This window comes from Folsomia candida, unplaced genomic scaffold (genome assembly GCF_002217175.1).
Source record: "Folsomia candida strain VU population unplaced genomic scaffold, ASM221717v1 Fcan01_Sc003, whole genome shotgun sequence".
Taxonomy (NCBI): domain Eukaryota; kingdom Metazoa; phylum Arthropoda; class Collembola; order Entomobryomorpha; family Isotomidae; genus Folsomia; species Folsomia candida.
Window position 1 is genome coordinate 3,104,469 of NW_019091195.1, and position 22,059 is coordinate 3,126,527.

General features: G+C 37.3%; 3 protein-coding genes across 3 annotated transcripts; 2 read left to right on the top strand and 1 right to left on the bottom strand.

The window, feature by feature from the left end:
* Positions 1-5: 5 nt before the first annotated feature.
* Positions 6-13,486, bottom strand: LOC110846745 (vacuolar protein sorting-associated protein 13D). Its single transcript, XM_022093584.2, has 33 exons — positions 13,287-13,486; positions 13,017-13,210; positions 12,738-12,929; positions 12,414-12,659; positions 11,891-12,341; positions 11,303-11,809; positions 10,995-11,228; positions 10,820-10,903; positions 10,010-10,716; positions 9,333-9,906; positions 9,039-9,257; positions 8,439-8,830; positions 7,941-8,363; positions 7,424-7,861; positions 6,425-7,346; positions 5,854-6,362; positions 5,603-5,759; positions 5,460-5,515; positions 4,992-5,399; positions 4,611-4,898; positions 4,429-4,522; positions 3,940-4,357; positions 3,706-3,850; positions 3,536-3,632; positions 3,174-3,438; positions 2,837-3,084; positions 2,423-2,753; positions 1,896-2,334; positions 1,535-1,831; positions 1,193-1,453; positions 946-1,118; positions 669-875; positions 6-593 (listed from the first exon to the last, which is right to left on the bottom strand). The coding sequence occupies exons 1-33, from the start codon at positions 13,381-13,383 to the stop codon at positions 374-376; spliced, it is 10,293 nt and encodes a 3,430-aa protein (XP_021949276.1). The 5' UTR covers positions 13,384-13,486; the 3' UTR covers positions 6-373.
* Positions 13,487-16,983: 3,497 nt separating this feature from the next.
* Positions 16,984-18,205, top strand: LOC118435072. The gene is made up of 3 exons (XM_035850207.1): positions 16,984-17,679; positions 17,761-17,913; positions 17,977-18,205. Exons 1-3 carry the CDS (start codon positions 17,083-17,085, stop codon positions 18,040-18,042), a joined length of 816 nt encoding a protein of 271 aa, XP_035706100.1. The 5' UTR covers positions 16,984-17,082; the 3' UTR covers positions 18,043-18,205.
* A 667-nt stretch (positions 18,206-18,872) lies between these two features.
* Positions 18,873-21,487, top strand: LOC118435041. The gene is made up of 5 exons (XM_035850096.1): positions 18,873-19,193; positions 19,576-20,002; positions 20,073-20,427; positions 20,495-20,840; positions 20,913-21,487. Exons 1-5 carry the CDS (start codon positions 19,171-19,173, stop codon positions 21,352-21,354), a joined length of 1,593 nt encoding a protein of 530 aa, XP_035705989.1. The 5' UTR covers positions 18,873-19,170; the 3' UTR covers positions 21,355-21,487.
* The last annotated feature ends 572 nt before the right edge of the window (positions 21,488-22,059 follow it).

Here is a 22,059-nt window from a genome sequence, read left to right on the forward strand (position 1 = left end):
TTTGATATGATCGCATATATTTATGTATTACTTTCAAACCAAAATATCATCAGTCAACAATTTTTTCACTAATATGTATTATTTGAAATCGAGTATTGTGTGTTTAGCCAACAATGATTACTAAAGTTATTTTAGTAAGTTTAGAATGCATAAAGCCTTTGAAGAACAACTGTATCCGTAACTGGACGAATGACTAGTGGTAAATGATAACGTTTACAAGACACGTACAAAAATATAGCGTTATTGAAGTAACTTCTGTATAAGACACACTACCGCAACTATATATTTTGAGATTTTGGGCCATTAAAATACTGTGAGTGATATTTTCTATAAAATATAAGCATTTTCATAGAAATGTACACAAATGTCTTTTCTATTCATCATTTTCGTTTACTACTATTTGCGAATGTCGGGTCTCTTCATAAAGCGCCTTTGCATAATTTACTTGTTGTACTACCCTTTTGGCTACTTGTTCATTTTCGCATATCACTTGAGGTCTCCCGGGGGCTTGTACATCAGGTAATATGCGTACTAATTCAATGTATGGAGTTTTCTCTTTCGCAGAATGAGCCATTTGACATTCTATAAGTTCACTGTAAACAAAATTATAGTAGCTTGATTAAACATGTACATCACAAACATAACACTGAAAATTATTGTTTACAAACCTTAAATGCACTTTTAAAAGTACAGGGTTTCCTTTATTAGGGCGAAATACTGTAATAGCTTCTGATGATATCATAATTCTTAGGTCTTGGTTGGGACCACTCTTTAATGTTTCGCAAGCGATATAAAGTTCGTTGAAATTTTTGTCATTCAGGTCAAATAACAGTTCTTGTCCTCGAGATGATACTTCAGAATAAACTGGAAGTAATCTAAAATAAACAACCGAGTGTTATTATATTTAAATAACCCCAAAAAGAATAGTAGGATATTAATACTCACCCCCCATTTCCGATTGCTACTCTGGTTGGTCGTAATCTATGAGGTATCATCCGTGAGGAAGTTTTTGAGGAATCTCTTATGGCTGACGCGGCCCCGGTCGCAAGGTCAAGTACACCAACGGCAGGTTTCGTGATTGTGCCTACTAAACCCTTGGTCAAGCCAGTAAATAACCCCTAATAGAAGAAAATTGTTGATGTTATTACATAATTACAAGTCCCATTATTAGTAGAATGATTGAGTTACGTACCGCGAATCCTTCGTTTGCCACTCCTTCATATGATTGAGAAACGACGGATGTCACACCTCCAATTAGCCCATGCCCGAATCCTTTAAGTCCAGCATAAAGGTATTCTCCGGAAGATCCGGCGTGATCTTCTTTTATTCTTCGTCGCTCTTCCTCATGCCTGTCGTCTAGGATTGTTTTCCCCAGTCCTTCTCCCAGCGTACCTGTCACCTTTGCTGCTGAGTTAGAGAGCCCATGTGCTACATTTTTAACCAACGCACCGACCTAGTTGAAAAAATAATACATATTTGTTACAATATAACCCCATATAATTTAAGTGCAATAAAAAACAATTATTGTACATACAGATCCTTCATAAATCATTAAGCTGACTCCTTCGGAAACGTCATTCACAAAGCCCAGTGGATTTCCCAATATATCCGTAGACCCTAAAATTATTCCCGCTTGAGAAACGAGCTCATCCCGATAATGCTTTACCACCAAGGCACACAAAAACTCGAATGTTTCGAAAGGGTGATGTTTTTCGAAGCTGTCAAAGTCAACAATAGCGTCTTCAAATCGAATCAAAGTTAAACCAAGTCGTCGTTTAAGTGCAGCTAATTGAACGGGTAGTTTAGAGGTTGTGAGCACACTCAGTTTGACCTAATTGAGAAACACATCATATTATAAAATAATCATGCAAACTCTTGATCGAGCTAATACTTACTTGATTAAATATTAGTTTCAATATGGCGAAATAATATCTCCTTGTATTTGTGGAAGCCGTACTGGTTAGTGCCTTTTGCACTTCAAAATCGGATTGCTGTAACATATCCAAGTTTTTAACTTGTTGGCCGAATCCCCACCACATGCACAGTTTCAGTAACAGTCTTTCTTCGATTATTAAACTAATAGGTTTGACCATCAACTCCCATACTTTGAACACTCTAGCGTTCAAATTAGATTTCATACTTTCCCAATACAGACAAAGTGCTGGTTGTTGATGATACAGCGAAAAATCATCAATGGTTTCTGATGGACTACCGGAGGGAATGTAAATAACTGCAGATTTCTCTGATTCCAAGAGTTGATTGTCAACTTGCAAATTCATCACGGATGCCTTTAAAATCTGTGAATTCTTTGTATCTGTCCATTCCAAAGCGAATCTAAGAATTGAGAATATGTGGTTATAGTAAATCTGTATACTGGAATATGCATGTAGGATAGATTTTGGTATTTTTTATTATATTTTACCCTGAAAATCTCCCATACAGCAACTCCTCACGAGGGTTGCAGGCTACAACGCTAATACCTACTCCAGCAGGTAGCTCAACTTTCACTCTGTACTTTGGCGTAGTGTTGTAATCATTTTCTTCAAACGTGTGATGCAATAGCTGGCGCCTCGGAGGGTGTTCAACATCTATAATTCGGAGGACTCGAGTAGGTCCATCGGTTTCAATTCCCAAACTTAAAATTCCTGAACCAGCTCGAAGCTTTTGACGAGCAATAGCTTGTTCTGCAGGAATTCCAGACTCAGTTCGAATGTAACAGACAGGTTGAGATGGTCCGAGCACGACTTCACTCCCTGTTTAATACGTATTAACAATATTCATTGTTATAATATGCAACAAGGCAAAACATTAAATGCATTCATTATATATTAATTACAAAGTTGCCAAGAACCAACTGCATTAGTTCCTCCGAATCCATCTTTAGCTTGGACGTACAAGTTTTCGTACATTTTGCATTTCATTTTCCCGTCGCTAGTAAATTCCCAATGTTGCGTGGATATTCTTCGCCGGTCAGGTTTTCTTAACTGTAAAGGCACACACTGTGTCGGAAGGGGAGCAGATCCTGATATATCCAGTACAAGCATTGTCCCTTCTTTTTGGGGTCTCGTTAAATCTCGAGGAGGACTAAATGTATTTTTCAAGAATCAATATTAGTATTTATATCGAATGGGCTTGTAAACTATGTTCAGCACTATTAAAATCAAACTGCTAACCTTGACCCCTCGTGCTCAATAAGCCCTTCAGCACTCACGCGCCACAACTGCGAACGTTTCCCCTGTTCCTTCTTGGTTAAAATGACGTTGACGCCTTCAACATCAAGAACTAGCTCTAAACTTTCCATCCCAGATCTCCCAATGCTTCCATCAACCGGAAACGTAGCAGTGAACCCAATGTAGAAGAAATTTTCATACGTCAGGTGCGACATGTATCGTAAGTCATCCATGTTTACAACGACTGATGTTCCTCCAGGGGCTGCAACTGTAAAGTGGAAGGTATGCATATTTATTACTTAACACGCATTAACAATAATTTGTCATACTAAAAGTAAGTGTGAGTAATGTGAGAAAGGATTTACTTGTCAAATGTGCAAGCTGTGTTGGTTCGTCCAAGGCATACGGAAGAGATGACTCTGGTCGTGCAGTGATTTTCAGTCGTTCTTCCCCAAGACAGGTCTATAAAGTTTAGCCCCATAACAATTAGTACTGAGGTAGATAATTAATAATATAGAGTAGATCAATCTCTAACCTGATGAAATATTAATGGAACTTTTGAAAAATTGTCAATTCTGAAAGGAGGTGGTAGTTGTGTTGTATCGCTGAATATTAAAAAATACGAAGGTCCTTGAATGACAATTTCTACTCGTAAAAAATAACAATTTCCATCCGCATCTCTGCAAAAAATTAAATCCCTTCATTATTAGTAACCTGTCTGGATTGTTTTTAATTGCACATGTAAAATGTGTATGCAATTCAGCCTCACCGAATATTGATGTGAAATGAATCAACATTATCCACTGGAAACCCTCCTGACCATGAACTTCCGGCGACGTCCTTCAGTCTTACGCAGAGCAATTGTTCCTTATCCAATCGAGGCCAATGAAAAGGTAAATTTGACCCTGCAGGGAGTGTCAGATGCGTCTTTTCTGCCTTTGCATCAAAAAAGCTGGTGGCAAATGCCCGTTGTGAAATTTGTATTTTATAGGTGGATCGATTGTCAACAACGAATCGAGGTGACACAATCACAAGTTTAGTATCTTGATATCTTCCTGTCCCATTTTTGATTTCAACACCAACCATGTATACAGATTGTGGAGTATTGTTACAATGTGCAACGACCAGCTTCCTTACTCGTAGACCATTCTGACAAAGAATTGACCGACACCAAAATGGCTTGGAGTCTATATAAAGAGGAAAGAAAATTATTGACAAATTTGTGTGACATGAACCATTCCTATTTGTCGTGCATTACCTTTATGAAGGCCAGTACCGACCCGAAAAATTAGTGATTCTGAACCATCCTGATCTGCGAAACTCATCATAAGTGGAGTTACCATTCTTCCAACCTGTTACAAGATAATTGTCATATTGCTTTATTATGGTATTATGTTTATTGTTGGTAATTGGGCACAGAATTTAGCTCAATGGTCGAACCTCATGTTCCTGGAATTGTCCTGCAGCTTCACCCGAAATTCCATCTTGCTTACATACCAAGGGAAGTCCACTTTTGTTAACGATCCAACTTGGGCAACTCAATTGAACGGATAAAACTCCTCCGTCTTCTTTTAATATTTTAATTGTCAGCATTAGTGTCCTCTTCAGTGCATCTTGAATTTTTATACGCTGAATCAACGTATTAGACTTGGGATTCACAGATACTATCATCACTTGAGCGAAATTGTCAATTTGATAGTGTATTTCGATTGGTTCAGACGTATCGACCTGGATACATATAAAAATGTAAATAAATTTTCATACTGTTATCTTAGTTTCTTTGCTAGATAGTTTATACAGTAAAATGCAAGGGAGACTTACATTTGACATACTGTCATGTTTTCCAGGAGGGATTCTTCCATGAATATTTTGACGTTTTATTTCGTACGAGATTTCATGAGGAAGTAAATTGACCAACTTAAACGGGCTCAACAAAGTAATGAAATTAGCCCGATTACTCATACTCATCAGTTGGACAATACTGGGCAGAGAATTTTTTGGAATGATGTCATCGCTATCGGCAGGAAATTCATTTCGCTTGACGGCAGCGCAAAATCTGTAGGACTGAGACTGATCCTCGGGGGACATTGGGCGACATTCGCGAAGCCCTTCTTGACTGCTGCCAACCAATAAGGCTTTGGTGCAATAGAGATACGTCCGAGGGGGATTGTCTGGAATCACTGGACGAATCCACATGTGAGCCCAAACGGAATGTAGTGGAACTGGGTACTGAGGCAAAAATGAAAATGATTTTTTTTTCTTATTTCGGAGTTTTAATTGTTAACTTACACTTGCACCAGGTCGAACTTGAACAACCATTGAACCACCAGTTTGAGCTCGTTCAACTAAAAAATATATTTTGGTGGTGATTATATGTACTATGTATTTATGTAGGGGATATTGTTAGTCACAACAAGCTAATGATTACTTACATGAAGGATAAACAATGGTGTTCTCCAATTTAAGTTCCACTGGGTTCGGTAGTGAATTTTTAATCATTAATGCAGACCGAATAGTAACAATTTTCTGAGCAGATCCTTGTAGCCCAACTTCAAGAACTAGTCGGGTAGGGGGAAGTTCCATGTACCCCTTAAAATGGTTAAAAAATGAATTATGATCATAGCCAGCTAGCAGAACCAATTCAATACAAATAATTATATAACTATTTGTGTATTACACTTACCCCGTATCGACGCAAAGAAGTTTCTGGTTTGGCAACTCTAAAGTAAGTTCCGACTCTATCGACTGAAACTGAAATTTCGTTCCATCCGTCCACTCGAATAGAAAGTTGGTGAGTTTTAAGTTGATGGGTATTTCGATGTCTTAGCTTTCCACGACCTTCGAAACTGAAAGTTTGAACAGCACCATGTGCTACTTCAGTCCAGCTTGTTGTACCCGAACTGCAGCCAGTAGTTGCTTTCTGCTGCTGTCGAAATACTTCTTCATTATTTGAAATAGAAGTACAAAACCAGAGCCTAGATCCAGTCTCGTTTTTTAATGCAAATGGAATAAATGGGGCTCGTCGTTTATCGTTTTTGACAAGATGGTAGTCTTCGGTCCAATTCGAAGATACAATTTTGTAGAGATTTAAAAGAGATGAAGTGACATTTAATTCCATCGTAACTCTTGATGATACCATAATTTCAAACTCTGGTGCTCTTGACGGAAATTCACACGAAGGGGAATAATCATCTAGAAAGAAAAGCACATAATGAACGAAGACTATCATATTTTGCAATTCATGTTTGTGTTACCTAATTGTCCCAATAGGTTCTTTTTCCATTTCACGTTGCATTTCCACGGTTCAAGAAAGGGTTCCCAACCAGAAAGAGCTCGATTGTAGTAATCTCCGCTTAAAACACAATCCGCAGAAGTTAAATTATCCAGGTAATTCTGATATAATTCCAATTGTTGAACACTGATCTCTAGCACCGGGACATCGGAATCTTTGCAATCGTCAATGACGCATAAAGACAAACAACTGCATTTTACTTCTATTCCTTGAATAGCCGACATGCTTCCTCCTGCTGTCTCTTTTTCGTGAGGAAGTGAAGGAGCCTCACTGGATGCCAAGGATTTAGCAGATAAAGAGTTATCCCTGGAGGTTTTCCTATCAGATTGTGATTTAATTTTTTTGTCTGGCCTTCCAGCAGTGCTCGTTAAAAAGAAAACTGCATCCTCGAGACAACCATGAGTTTCTTCCAGTGCTTGGATTGCTTCGTCAATAGTAAATCCCATTAACACGAGTTGATCAATTTCAAATGTGGCAAACGACTGAAATGATAGGTCATCCATAATGTTGGTGGGAGAGGCTAACGGAGATGTTTCAATTTCAAAACTGCTGGACTTGAGAAAGTGTACTTGAGCGTCTTTAGAAAACTTGTCCATGAGGCGGAGGAACATTTTCATGTCATAATAAGACAATCGTAAGTTCAAATTTGGACTTTGGATCTTTAATATTTTTCCCGAGTTCGCAAGCGAGAGCGTGGCGTCTAAAATGCCTTTGGATTCTGCTTCTGTTTGTCTAACAATATCCAGCTGAATGTTGGTTGGGTCAAGAATTGAAAGTGCTGTTTCAGACTCCAGTCCTAAAATACAGGAAAATAATTCACACTGTAGGATATTACAGCAAATTGGTCTTTCCAAATGTGGTCGATATCCTAGTGCAGCGGATGCCTGTAATTTCGATTAATACAAAATATACTTGTAAATAATAACGACAGTTTAATATGAATTTAATCAATCATATTTACCTTTAAAATTAAAGCATTTGTATCCCAGACTGAAGCCTTTTCAACCGCAACTAGTTCGCAATTTGAAATATTGATTTTAAGCTCAAAGACGGAGTCTGGTAAGTCAAGTACAGGTGCCCGTCTTGTGACGATGCCAGTCGATACCGTTACAGGATTTGATACGACTCGAGATCTTTCCAACAAATGATGGGCATTTTTAGTTCGTTCTAGGTGTTCCTCCCATATCGCTGTAATTTCAGGAGGTTGAGGGATCTCTTGCCCGAGAAAGTCTCTGACCTCCATCCACCAGTCCAATATTACCATTAGCCGCATATTATTCAGTATAATTGTCACATTTGATCCTCGTTGAGTCATTCGATAGTGGATTTCAGCTTGAAGTGGAACTTCGGCAGATCCATGGATGGTAGGGTTATGGGATGATGAAGATTCAGGTTGTTGCTAAAGAGAAAAGCGATAATTAATACTATGCTGATTTATGCATATCACCATAATCTTCATTAAGAAATAAGTTTCATACTTTTGAGGACGATGATATGGGAAAAGTGACACTTTGCTGTAAAATATTGGTGAAAATATTCACATTTTCTGCTTCTCTCGCATTATCAATGTCTTCAAATCTAGAATCGCATATAACAATTTCCTGCGACGCCAAGTCTACATCTTTTGAACCGTCATTGTTGCTTTGAAATGTGAATTTTGATTTTATAAATTCAACACGTCCAAGTTTATCCCCAGGATGTTTTACAACTTCCAATGTTACGTTGATCAGATCTAGCTGAATGTTGAGGTCAACTTTTGTAGGACTTTCTCCTTGACGATGAGTTCCAATGTGGTGGGGTTTACTATTGCTTGTTCCTTGTTGGTAATTCATTACTGTTGGTTCTTCTTCTGGTGATCCAATATTCTCTCCAATATTATGAGCCAGCAAGCCACGAATTAGCTAAACAAATAAAATAAGCATGAGACAATATAATAAGTAATTAATTCCCGTCAATAAAAATATGTGTATATGTACCTTGTATTTTTCATGATCAATTGTACAATGTAGGGTTGACAGAACTCCTTCTACTCGAGTCGCTGCTACTGAATCACCAAGATTACCTTCAAACACTCGACCAACTTTTAGATTAAGCTGACACTGTTGTCGAAGAAATGATGATGAATCCTGCGTCTTGATTACTGACCAGCCTCGATGTAAATTCCATTGTTTACGATTGTCAAGAGCAGCGCCCACTCTTGGACTCAGTTCTCCAGAGTACAGATCCATCTCGATCAAATCTACAATGATGTAGTTTATGACCAAGCCTTCGATATCCTCCACAAACTTATTTCGAACAGATAAATGGCCCAAATCAGCGACAAGCATTTTTTCAGATGTAGAACTGTACGGGAGAAGAATAACTGGCGCTGGAATAAAAAGAAACAAATACTAATTCAAAAGATCGTCATGAATTATTAGTCGAGAGTATATTTTAAATGTTTTGTATAATAAATATAGTAAATATCTAAATGGTCATTCAATTAATCTATCAATCAGACTATATACGATTATCAACGCTGTAACAATCTTGTTACTTCCGATGTTTTTTAGATTAAATAAGGGGCGGAAACTTACCTCCAGCTTGAATATCCAACATCACTCGAGTGTTATTGTAACCAGGTTCCGCAGGAGGAGATAGACGATCATCATTGTCGTTGGACTGATGCCCTTGTTGTGCACTACTCGGAGGCTGACCAAATAATGAGTTCCATAAGCTCATAAATTCGGTGTAAAATCGATTCGTGTGAACAACAACGATTGAAGACATGTTCAATCGAAATTTTCCATCTGATCCTAAATAAAAAAGCCAAGCGTCACAAATTGAGAATAGACATGCTAAATTATTATTCATAGTTTTCGTATAAGTACCATTTAATTCATAGTCAAAGTCCAGTGCTTGATCACCTTGAAATGCAAATTTAACAGGATACAAACCATAGTAAAGACTTGTGTCTTGAATTTCTAAAGATCCTAGTCGTCCCTCTACACTAAAATAGTCTTGGCATCTACTTTTAAGTTCACAAGTTGCATCTTCTTTGGCACGATGTTTTCTGGTTTTCGCCAATTTCAAGTGTAAGGCCTTTACTTTTATGACAGGTCCACGGATATCTTCAGACTGCAGATCCACAGATACATTATGTATTGCAAATTCTGCCACAAAGAGGTTACCAAAGCTCTTGTAAGGATTACGAGTCATCAAAGTTTCACTCAATCTGAAGTCAGGTCTTTCTGTGTCTGCTAAGTTAAGTTGAGATCCACTAAAAAACGAGATATCAGAAGAGTCTTGACGAGGATTTTGAAGTTTTGTAGAAAATGCACTTAAGACTGATCGCAGAGTCAACATTTTAACCTCGTTCAAGTGAAACGTTAACTTTGGAAGCGTTCCCATAAGTGTTAAGGCAGGCCAGAGAGGATCTTCACTATAGACTAAGCGACGTTCCAGCTAAAACATTTAAAGATTGTGGTAATTAGTTATTTACAAGCGTTTTGGGTTAATTTAATTGTGTAATTTCAGATTAAGTTAAGTCTTGTTCCAAATAACTTACTTGAAGATTGATTGAAAATCTGTCCACCAAATGCATCATTGATGTGCCTTTGAAATGAGTAGTTTTCCAACTAGTTTTCTTTCCAGATTTACCATCAAAAACTATCACTTGCACATCTGTAATTTCTAAGGAGTATTTCTTGTAGAATATTGCATGAATTTTGTCCAAAGAGCCTCCAAACGATTCAATCCCTTCAGTCTGGTTCTGATAGACTATGCTTTCACCAGTTTCTGATACAGAATGTCTCGGAGAAGTGAGTAATGATGAGTCTTCTATGACTAGCCTTTCTGGTACAGGAGATGAGCATGGCGTAAGAAATTCTTCGTTCTCGTCATCATCATCACTCCATTCTTCATATTCCTTATTATCATCAGGGGGTAACACAATCTTGTCGTCAATATGAAGATTGGTGAACTTGAATCTACCGAGATCAATTATTACTGCGGACTCTTGACTTGTAGGTTGGTCTTGGGGAGTCGTTCGAGAAATGGTTTCCGTCTTCTTGTTGCCATCCTCTTTTGTTGCATATCCATAAATAGTAATTTGAGGAGCAAATATATCCATATATATTTCCCACGACGATCTTCCGTCATCTCCACTTGACTTGGAAATTCGGGAATGAACAAGTCTGTCCCAATAAACCTGAAGCTCCTCCTTAGTTTTCTGTTTCATTGCTTCATACCCATTGTACGGTATTTCTAGATAATCTGAAATAAGCAACAATTTTGTAATTGTGTTCAATAAACCTCAACATTATCGTTTCCTTAATCTAAGATATTAATTATAGAATCCAAGATATTAAAAAAATACCTTCTTCATCTTTAACAGAGAAGAACCTGCCAACTTCGTCCCATGTGGTAGGATAAAGGACTAAATCCATTGGTTTAGTTGATACTACAGAAGGTGAGATGTTTATTAGGTTAATTTTTAAGATCAGGGTTTATGTACCTTCAATACGTATTAAATCACAATTGTGCATACTTACCAGTTACGCGATGACCAGCCTTCTTATGTGGCTTCATTTCATAAACGAGATTAAACAAGGGATCTGCAGAGACATTGGCCAAATATGACAAGGGGTCTACTGAATGAGGAGCTAAGATACATGAATTCGTCGTTGCATCTTTCAACATCAAAGATGAGAGGCGCATTTGCAATTTGTGTGACCCGGATCTTGGTTTCAAAGACAGTTCTAGAGAAACTCCACCAAAGTTGAGATCTAAAATAACGTATAAAATCGCTATAAGTTTACTAATATACAGTTGGATAATATTTGTTCATTTTATTTTGTACCTAAAAATGGCCCCTTATTCTTATTCAAAAGAACAGATCCTTCATTTAAAGTGAAATTGAATCGGGCCAATAATGCATCTTGACCAAATGCTCTCATTTCACCCAATATTGCTTCGTCAAAGTCAGTCTCACTCATGCTTCGATCAGCCAATGAACTGGAGCTTACACCGTGAAGCAACTGAGAATTAACGTTTGTTAAGGAGTCTGGTTGATCCGTGGCCTGTGTATAATAACCCCAAGACGGAAAAAACCATGCCAGGACGCCGGAACTAGCTGCTTTCACACCTTCTTGTTGTTCTTCAGTTGGTGTAACTCCATGAATTTCTTGGATTCCTTGGCCTGGATCATTCGTGGAATTAGGAGCTGATGTCGTAGTCATGTTTGGCTCAACCACCGGCTGACTTTTGCCTGATACTTCTGGAGCCTTGTTCATTTGTTCAATTCTTTGCATTGCAACTTGTCGAAGCTGAACAATGTCGTCATAATGAAGCTCTAGTTCCATGCGATCTGGAAAAAAAACAATAAAATTATACATAGTAGTACAAGGACAAACGATCAGGTCTCGACGAATGTAATCTGTTAGCTAACCTTTTAATTTCGTTGCCTCACTGGATAAAACTTCTTCAGTCAAATGGCCTTGGTATGCATGAACATAGTCACGATTGTCTCGAGCACGATGAAGCATTTCATCCCAAGTTTTCAACTTTTTTCTTCGTCGAAATCCTCTTAATGATAAAACAGCCTGAGATGCATACAACCACCACTCCTTGATATTTTCTTTAACATTACTAAAGGGTCTATAATGTCTTAAACGACAATTTCTATCCAGTTTTCGCAATGACTTGTACAATCTAAAAGTATGTGTGTACTGTGAGTCTGAGAGCTGGAGTGGAACTTTTTCTAAAGAAAGGTGGACATCGAATCTTGGCTTGCTTAAGCTTGCCAGGGGAAGAGTTGAATTATTCTTTGCGACACGTGCTTCAGCCGATACTGGAGAAAGGACATAAATATGACTAGACAGTGGCTTACACATTGCAATCTAAAGATAAAACAGAATTATATCATGTAGGCTATTTTCGAGAGTAAAAATTGAGTATTTTAACCACCTCACCTTTAATTCTTCTAGTTTAAAATCACTCAATCTTTCTGCTTTTGTATCACAGTAGATCCCAAGATTGCTCATCCTTAGGGTTTTGAATGAACTATCGGACACATTTGTAGACGAAGACGATAAAGGATTCCACTTTGGGTCACAGCTTTGTACATTCAACCCTTGTAGAGTAACACCAAATGCGACTGTATGATTTGACTTTTCATTTTCATATTCAAACCGAATATGAACATTGGTAACATTCAGCTACAAAATAGAACAAATCATTCAATTAACAGCATTACATGATCTTATGAAAGATTGCAATATTTATGTCCTACTTACCTGTAAATTCTCAACAACTTTTGTGACAATTGAGGCACCAATTCGCATAGACGAGACGTAGAGGGAGGAATAATATGAAGAATTGTTAGTTTGTTGCTGAAGATCGAACTGTGCCTTCCATCGACCTTCATGTGCATCAAGGGCACTCATTTTTGACTCGTGTGCCAAGGCCTCTTCTTCCAAGGGGTCCAACTATTAAATATGCAATTACGTCATTTCGTATCTATTGCATAGTATCAACCAAATCCAATCGATCAATCAATAAAGCTTGTAAAGTACCTCCGCCAAGTTAACTGGCCCTGCCACCAGACACACATCTTCAATCGAGATGAGGACAGGCTCATTTCTAAAATACTTTAAAATATTGAATTCGATTTTGATTCTGCCCACAACTCCAGATTTGACATCCACAGGGAGTCCCCAACTTCGAAAAATATTTTTCTTAAGAGGCACATTCTCCAGTTCTAGTTCCCCTGAAATATTAATAATGACGAAATTGTCAACTAATTATACTCAACATTGAAAACTAATATTTCAAAACTTCCTGACCTTTGCTCAGCGCAAGTGACAATTGCTGAGAGTTGAGGTTTTCGACGTAGTGACCCAAGTAGTTGTTGATGTACCAGGAGATGAATGTCTCCCACATAGTTTTCGAAAATTAGGTACAACTATCACAATGTAATTACACATTAACTTTAAATATATGTATTATTTTTTACAAAAAATATCTGTATTGGTGAATTGATGAATCAAGAAATTTCGATTTAAGCGGAAAATGACTTTCCCCGTTTTCTATGTCAAATCAGTTTGAGAAAAAAAATTTGTTACCTATGCAAAATGCAAATTATTTTTCAATTTAAATTCTTACAACCTTTGTCTCTATTTTTTGCGGGCGGACATAATTCATAGCCAAATTAATTAAATGATAACATTAGAGTTAGTCACAGTCATTCATGAGATGAAAAACTACTTATTTGGTTAATTAAAGTGAAACAGTTCCATGAGCAATAAGCATTCGTTTATCATGCATTGCTACAGAATCACGTGCATCATTTAATTCATAAAAAAGTCTGATGATAATACCATAAACCATATGAGCTTGATGGGTGCCATAAATGGATTTGCCAATATAAAGTATGCGTCACCACGCAGTGCTTGACATTGACTTCCATTAGATGAGCAGTCGTCACTTAAGACGTTGTCACAATTTGTCAACTGGGGCACTTACACTGGACAAAGTCCTCGAGCTTGTAGCACCCTAAACTGAAAAAAATATTGAGTGAGTTACTTTGGTGAAAGGCATAAGAAGCTTAAGTTGCGGAATAAAGAAGTGATATGAATAATTGATTCCCATTTATTCTACTTTCTATTAACCCAGCGATCTAATGTGGGATGCAACCTTCATTCAACAATCTGACTTGAGAATTGATGTGCATTGGTATAACGTTTTGACCCAGATTAATTTATAAGGCGCCGTGAAAGTTAAGTATTACACAACATGTTTGAAATTAGTAAAGACTTGGGAGAAAACTATAACAGAAAGACTGACCATTTACAAAGGCAGTTGCAACAGGATTCAATTCACATTCAATTTGCAATTGTTAAGACCTTGGTACAACCAAACTTTGGAGAATCAATGCAGCAGATCAATAATACATCGGCTGGGAGTCTCAAGAGAAATTGGAAAAGAAAAAATTTTGCAAACTTTTTCATAGCATGGTTAAATTTCACCAACTTTCTCTTAATTCTGCCATTCAGAGTGGTTAGAAATGATGCCTGTTTCGATGGGACGAATGAGAAAGTAGAAGAGTACGTTATCAAGAATAATCGAGTGCAACAGGTAACTAAATATGTTTTTAGTTAATTAACGCTGGTTTCCACCTTGTATTCATAACTTGCAGGTGATCTCTGCTCTATTCCACATTTCCACTCTCCTTATATATTTTGGAGAATTTAGAATCACTATTGTGAATAACATGACGCATAATCCGGTGGAATTCTTGTCCATGTTCGATAAAATTGCAACCTTGCTACATAATTTTGTTCTCATGTACATCATGTGGAGAAAGTCACCAAAGTTTTTACTCGCTGTGAATAAGTTGGCTGCTCGAAAGTCTATGATTGTTGAAGAGAAGAGTCAAATGGTACATAAGGTTTTTCTCACTTTGTGTTTATGTCAGATGTACATAAGTAAAATGATTTTTGTGATTTAAGCTACCATCAAGATGGGTTGCTGTTACGATTATGGGAATTTATGCTTTATTCGCACTGATCACACCTTTACTTTTAAGTGACCAATTCTCCTCATTCGATTTGCAAATAGCGAAATTTGAGGAAAGGATAAAATATCATTTTTTCTTGACGAGCGAAAAACCTTCAGCTTTATTTCATGCAACTGCAAATTCATCAAACACGAACTTGGTGCTTGACTTGATAGCATCACCAGAAAAAATCCCATCATTGGCACTTTTCTGTATTTGTTTCGCATTTCGAAGTTTCATGGGCAGTTTTACGGATGCCTTGGTCCTAGTCACGGCACTTTCGCTTTGGCATCCAGTCAAAGAGTTTTCGGAAATTCTTCGGAAATCAATTTCTGAAGAAAATGCAAACATCGGTTTCGCAGATGCTGTTAAGGAGTACAGAAAGCTCAAGGAATTATCAATTGCAATTAATGACGCTGTTCAGACTGTAGTTTTCACTTTTGTTGTTCAAGCCATATTCTTTTACTCGACAAGGCTGAAGGAGTGGATCACGAATTGCGGTTCCGGAACACTCTACCTCAGTTTTTTCTTTATTAGTTTCTTTTTCATGTTTTATTTTGCATCGGATGTGTGCAAGCAAGTAAGTCATTGAAAACTACATAGAAATTTATATGAACATTTATAAAATACAATTTTGACAAGGTGGACCAATTTCGACTTTTCATTTATCAAATGAATAGCGAAGACAGAAAGTTTGCTGCTGAAACCGATATAATGGTTTTGCTGCATGAACTGTCGTCTTCACCGATTGGAATTTCAGGGAAAGGGCGATTCGTCATTAACTACTCTTTTGTAGCCAGCGTAAGTGCTCTTCATCTCATTATCATTCCCACATATTTGCATAAATGCTGGCTACACTTGTCTGAATTTCTTAAATAATGTTGCAGATGTGCAGTACTTTGCTGACGTATTTCATTGTTACCGTGCAGTCTGGTGAATAGATTCTTCGTGAAAGAAGCACTATAATTTTAATAATTTTACCTTTTGCATAAATCACATTAGCATATTGCAAATTAATGTATTATCAGATTATTTGTTTGCAAAGTATGTTCAAAAGTTTCAAATTGAAACTCTTGAATTTTCAATTTCTTAAAAGTGTTTATACACCGCTTGAAAGATTTCAGCAAATTGAATAATATAGTTGTCACTTGTGGATAAGTAATATGTAAGGTGTCCTTCATTGTGACATTGATATGCTAGTTTAGTGCGTAGGCGAAACAATGACGATAATATATTTAAATCATTTGTGTAAGTTTTAGTTATATTAGATTTCACAAAGCAGGAGGTACACAATGGCGTATCAGGAGAAACTTTTTCACAAAACTTTCTCGATTCCTCTGGAAATCCTGGAATTGCAGCACGATTCGATTGAACAATCAAAGCATATTGCTAATAAATCTGATAAAAAATTGGGAAACTTTGCAACCCTTTTAACAACTTGGTTTGATTTCGCTTACTTTTTTGCAATTTGTCCATTTCACTTTAAACATGAAGGTTCCAAAAACGGTTACAAAATTATACGACATAAAATTCAAAATGTAAGTTTCAGGATGTATTAGAATATTGATACTGAATTCTGACGAGTATATGTAACAAACAAATTTCTGCTATAGATAATTTGTGGTCTTGGTCATATTTCGACGTTGATGGAATATTTGTCGGATGTTCGAGGGTTGCGTAGAGAAATTTCTCCAAGTGGAAGAAATCCGGTCGTCTACCTTGAGTATTTTATGGTCCATGCGTCAATAATTCGACACTTTCTTTTAGTCGTAATTTATTGGAGAAGATCAGAACTGTTTCACAAAATAGTGAACAGTTTGGATGGAAGACAGCCCATGACTTTTAAATGTTTCTCTTCGACTATAGAAAACCATAAGCTGAAGAGTCAGGTAATGTGTGTCAGTGCTTGTATATGAACTCTGAAACTTTTCAATAAGGGGCCTAATCGGATTCAACTTGATTTTCAGGTGCCAAAGAAATGGATAGCAGTTATCATTACATCAATTTATTTCTTTCTGGCACTGTTCACCTCCATCACCCCATTTTTTTATGCTTTGAGCAACAAACCTGAAGAATTTGAGCGTATGGAAAAAATGGTCAAGTTCATGTATTTTGTACCAGAAAAAGGGTCGCAAGTACAAGCTCGGCATAGTCCTGTTGTCCTGACCTACAGTCCACTGCTTTCAAATACCATGCATATTAACGATTCCGATATTCCTGATTACATAATGGGTTTCGGAACAGATGCAATGATTCCTGATCAAATCCACCAAAAATATCAACCAAATATACCCTGCGTGACATTTGGAATTGTTGCAGTCATATTCCGATATCTTTTCGGTTGTTCTGCTGACTGTCTGATTTTAATCATTGTTCTCTCACTTTGGTTTCCCGTTGCCGACTTTGCAAAATTTATTCGAATCGAGAGAAGAATGACAAAGTCCATTCTGACACCAGCAGACGCATTTGTGGAGTACAGAAGTTTGAAGAGGCTTGCAAACCTTATAAATGCCACCATTAGAAATCTGATCATTTTCGTTATACTCCAAGCAATATTTTTCTACCCTGTTGGCATTAAGCAGGTGGTTGCTAGTTGTGACAGTTCAGGGGTTCATTATATTGGATTTTTTCTATTAAGTTTCTGCATTACTTTCTATTTTGCGGCGGATATCTGCAAACAGGTTATTTGCCTTATTTATAGAATCAAATATTAGAATTTTCTTCAAGGCATTGTATTGAGTTGATTTTGTTAATAAATTTAGATGCAGTCCTTCCAAGCCTATTTACGAGATGAACACAGGCAATGGGAGTTTGCAAAGTTGGATCGCTACATGATATTGCAAGAAACTGTAACGAATCCCATTGGAATTGCCGATGAAGGAAGATTTACCGTCGATTTTCCCTTTGTCGCTGCGGTATTACACATATTTTAGAATTTCAGTTTTTAAATAGTAAATACTCATATAAATCTTTTCCAGGTTACTAGCACATTAATGACGTACTTCATTGTGAGCGTTCAGTATGATGATAAACATAAATCATAAACATAGAACTTTTATAGTCAAACATCAAATCTCAATATTGCAACAGTTTTGTTATTACATATTGCATATTTTTGGGCCAAGTCAACACTGCACTTCCTGTTTTTTGAATTCATATGTAATAAATAGTCCTAATTCCTTTATGATTTTGATGAGTTGTCAATATTAAAGAAATCATGCAGAGTACAATGCTTTAAATGAGTGACATATTATGCAACTCACATCCGTGGGAGGTCTACTTTCCAGCACAGATTATGTAAAATGGTGTACACATTCACATGGTCAATACCCAAGGGATAAGGTCGCGTTTATTGTGTGGAATTGGAAATCCATTGCATAAAGAGAAGTTTCATATAAGCTGTTTTCATCGTAAGCTTCTCAATACATAACTTGCATTTATTTCTTGAATGCCTCAGTCAGAGTTCAACGAAATGAATAATACACTTTACCTGGACTTCACCTTCAACCTTTATTACTTGAGAAGGACTAAGGATTATTGCATGAATCGAGTTGTGGAAAGTTTAATTATTACATGAACATGTGTGTAATTGCTTGAATGAATAAAGGTCAAATATATCTGCATTGCCACGTAAATAATTACATATTTACATGACTTGGTTGTTAGTTATCCAGATATACTTTATTTTCATGGATTACGCCAAGAGAATCATTTCTCAGGTAAAATATACACTGCTCGTAAATGACAGTTTTGCTGGCTCATACCCAAACACCATACGTAATGTTGCGAATTAACAATGAGAACCAGGTAAAACATCGTCCCATACTACTCTTTTTTACGTAGTTGCATTATGCAACTTGCATAACACGTGCATACACTAAACAGCTGCTTTGTGAACCATAAGATTTTTTAAAAATAATTGTACCTACAGATCATTAGTTCAAAATTTCATATTAACAAGAGGGATTGTTATTAAGTGAGTAATTAATTACGCTAAACCTAGTGAAAAAGTGTGAAATATTTTCATGTGTTTGTGAGGTCAATCATTACAAATACAACGCGTGACAGTTGGAATGCGTAGCTAGCTGATAATAAGTATTGTAATTGAATCATTCCACATGAAATCATGAAAAATTGATCTATGACACAATAACGCAAAGTTGGAAGCAGTCATGGAATCGAGTCGGGATCGAGGGTAAAACGTTGATTCTTTTCATTTGCACCACATATGAAATCACTTTTAATTGCAAAATAATAAGTATCTATTAAATTTAAAGCTGCGTTTTAAAACTGTGTAACGATTTCGTAACGATAATATGTTTGACATTGATGTAATTGACCTGTATTTCATAAAGCATCGATGACCGACTTTATCAATAGAATTTACATGCGATGCCATACATAATCCTATCCATGTCCTATGTTTTGTTATCTATCGAATGGCCTTGGCCCCACTGTTATCATCATTAAAATGAAATCACAAAAAATCTGAAAAATGTATAAAAGGATAGTTCTACATAGTTCCTCAATAAACTGATTTTTCCTAATTTCATAAATACATACATACATTTCCGTAGATTTTGTGACCAGCTTGCGGAGACTTTGAGAAATTGTGTGGACACTTTATTTCATCGTGGTAGTGACCAATCTCAAACAGGCAGAGTGGTGGAAGAAGAGGCTCCGTATTGTCCTCCAAACAGTAACCAAATCTGTCCTTCCCTTAAAGTTTGGTCAAATTCCGAAGAGGAGAAGACTTATCAACTCATGTGTTCCACCAAAAAATGCTCGTGGGTCATTCCCTTGGCTGGAAATGCTTACGTAACGTCGCCAGAAGGTCCCCCAGAGGAAGAACCTCTCGAGAACTTTATCTCCGACTGTGGAGTTTCCAACTGGAATAATGGGTTGAGGAAAATGTCCACGTTTTTTCATTCTACAAGACCCGGGTACGTTCTCATGGCGTTGAGATTAAGGGTGCCAAACTCGGATGGAATCAGTAGATTACGGGTATTCACTAATTAACTGCCCTCACGTAACTAATGCACTATTTATAATTAGAAAGATGTTTTATATGTAGATAACTTTGAGCCATGCCAAGCCACCCTTCCGCCAAATCGATGTTGGGAATGAATTTCCAGCTTCGAGTGAGGAGGCTGATGATGCAATTACAATTTACGAGGCAGAAGATGGGAAACAGTCCCAAACGACAGAAATATTTGTCCAGGGGTCGAAATGGCAACTGGCCCCTTGTGGCAAATTCTTTCTGCCGATGGATGGTTACATACGCTTTGATCTGGAAGGAATTTCACGTTCTGGACCATATTTTGCCGATGTGACTCATCTCATCATAATCCCCGAGTCTGATTGGTTTACGGAACAAACGTTTTTGAAGTTTATTTCTAGCCCATCTGACTTCTATTGGGGACGCCGAGGTTTTAAATATTTTGACCTATTTTGACCTATTTTGACCTCATAATAATATATGGATCTACATCATAGGTCCATCTGTACATCTCCGTTACATTCCTCCTCCACTAACGGATTTTGAGTACTTCTATACAGAGTTAACTGTCCCTGATGGCGGGGATGTGATCGGCGCTTACTTCTGTGCCGCTGGATTTCGTGGGGGCTATTTTGGCTTTCAAGTGAATAGCGAAACCGAACGAAGAATCTTATTTTCAATCTGGTCAGAGTGGAATACGGATAATCCGGGGGATATACCAGAAGAGTATAAAGTCGTGTTGATAAAAAAAGGCGATGGTGTGATAGACGGCGAATTTGGGGATGAGGGTTCAGGTGGTCAGTCGTATCTCATCTACCCTTGGATTGCTGGACGCACGTACAGGTATCGAACTTGAGAATTTTCTGCTTTAAAAGCATTTACATGTAAATAACTTGGAACGGTACATATTTATAGATTTCTAGTATTTGCGACAAAATCAGGGACTGAGGATACCGTTTACACTGCATGGTTTAACCCTACCGGCGAGGCTTCAGATTGGGGGTTGATTGCTTCGTTCTTTAAGCCTAAAGATTCGACATATCTGCGAGACTTGTATGCTTTTTCTGAGAATTTCATTCCCGAACAGGGGCATTTAGAAAGAAAATGCGAGTATGGTGCTCAATGGGTGCATACGACAGACGGTACTTGGATTGAGATGACCACTGCAGAATTTACAGCAGATGCAACTGCGACCGCACAAAATCGGATGGACATTAGTGGTGGATTAGAGGTTGAGAGTGGCAATTTTTTCCTACGAAATTGTGGATTTTTTTCAGACGCTGTCAGTGCAAATACCATGTTCGAAAGACCAGCCTTGGGCGTTCCACCAGACATTGATTTTTCGACGTTGCCTTAATGCTGACGTAAAAATCTAATATTTCAGTATTTACCCCATGAGATACATATATTTACAAGTGTGATGACTGTGTATACTAATTATACACTTTTAAATAAATTATTTATTATTTATTCTCAAAATTTCTGGAAAATTCGGTCGTGTACATATGCATGCACACAAGTCCTTATTTGTTTGGTCATGTCGTGTCATCAGATCATCTAAGCGTTACATAATAATCAAAGTGCTGCTTTGTGGGAGGATTGTGAGGGACATTATTTCGTATTGCAAAAGAAAAACATCAAATATATGAACATACATATTATGCATGCATGTATAGCATACGTAGCTCATCCTCAGATGCAATGTAGATTTTAGATATTAGGTCGTCAATGAGCATATAGTTTCCTGTAAATTAGGTGCTAAAGAGGTCCTTTCATCCTATTTATTTAGTGTTGTTGACATGCTGTTTGCATTATCTTGTATGCACAACCTTCATGTCCAGATTCGGATTATGCTCTGAATTCTACACAAGCTTCATCAGATGAAGACCCGTACGTCCGTCCCCGCATCAACTTTTTGTGGTGTGGATTAGGATTTTGGATTAACTGAAATTTTCAGGTTTCAGATTGTTGGCTGTATCATATAAGTAATACATATCTGTTGCAGCTGTCTGATCTGCTCTTCTGCATTCGATTCGGATAATCCAGTGGATTTTATTCTAGA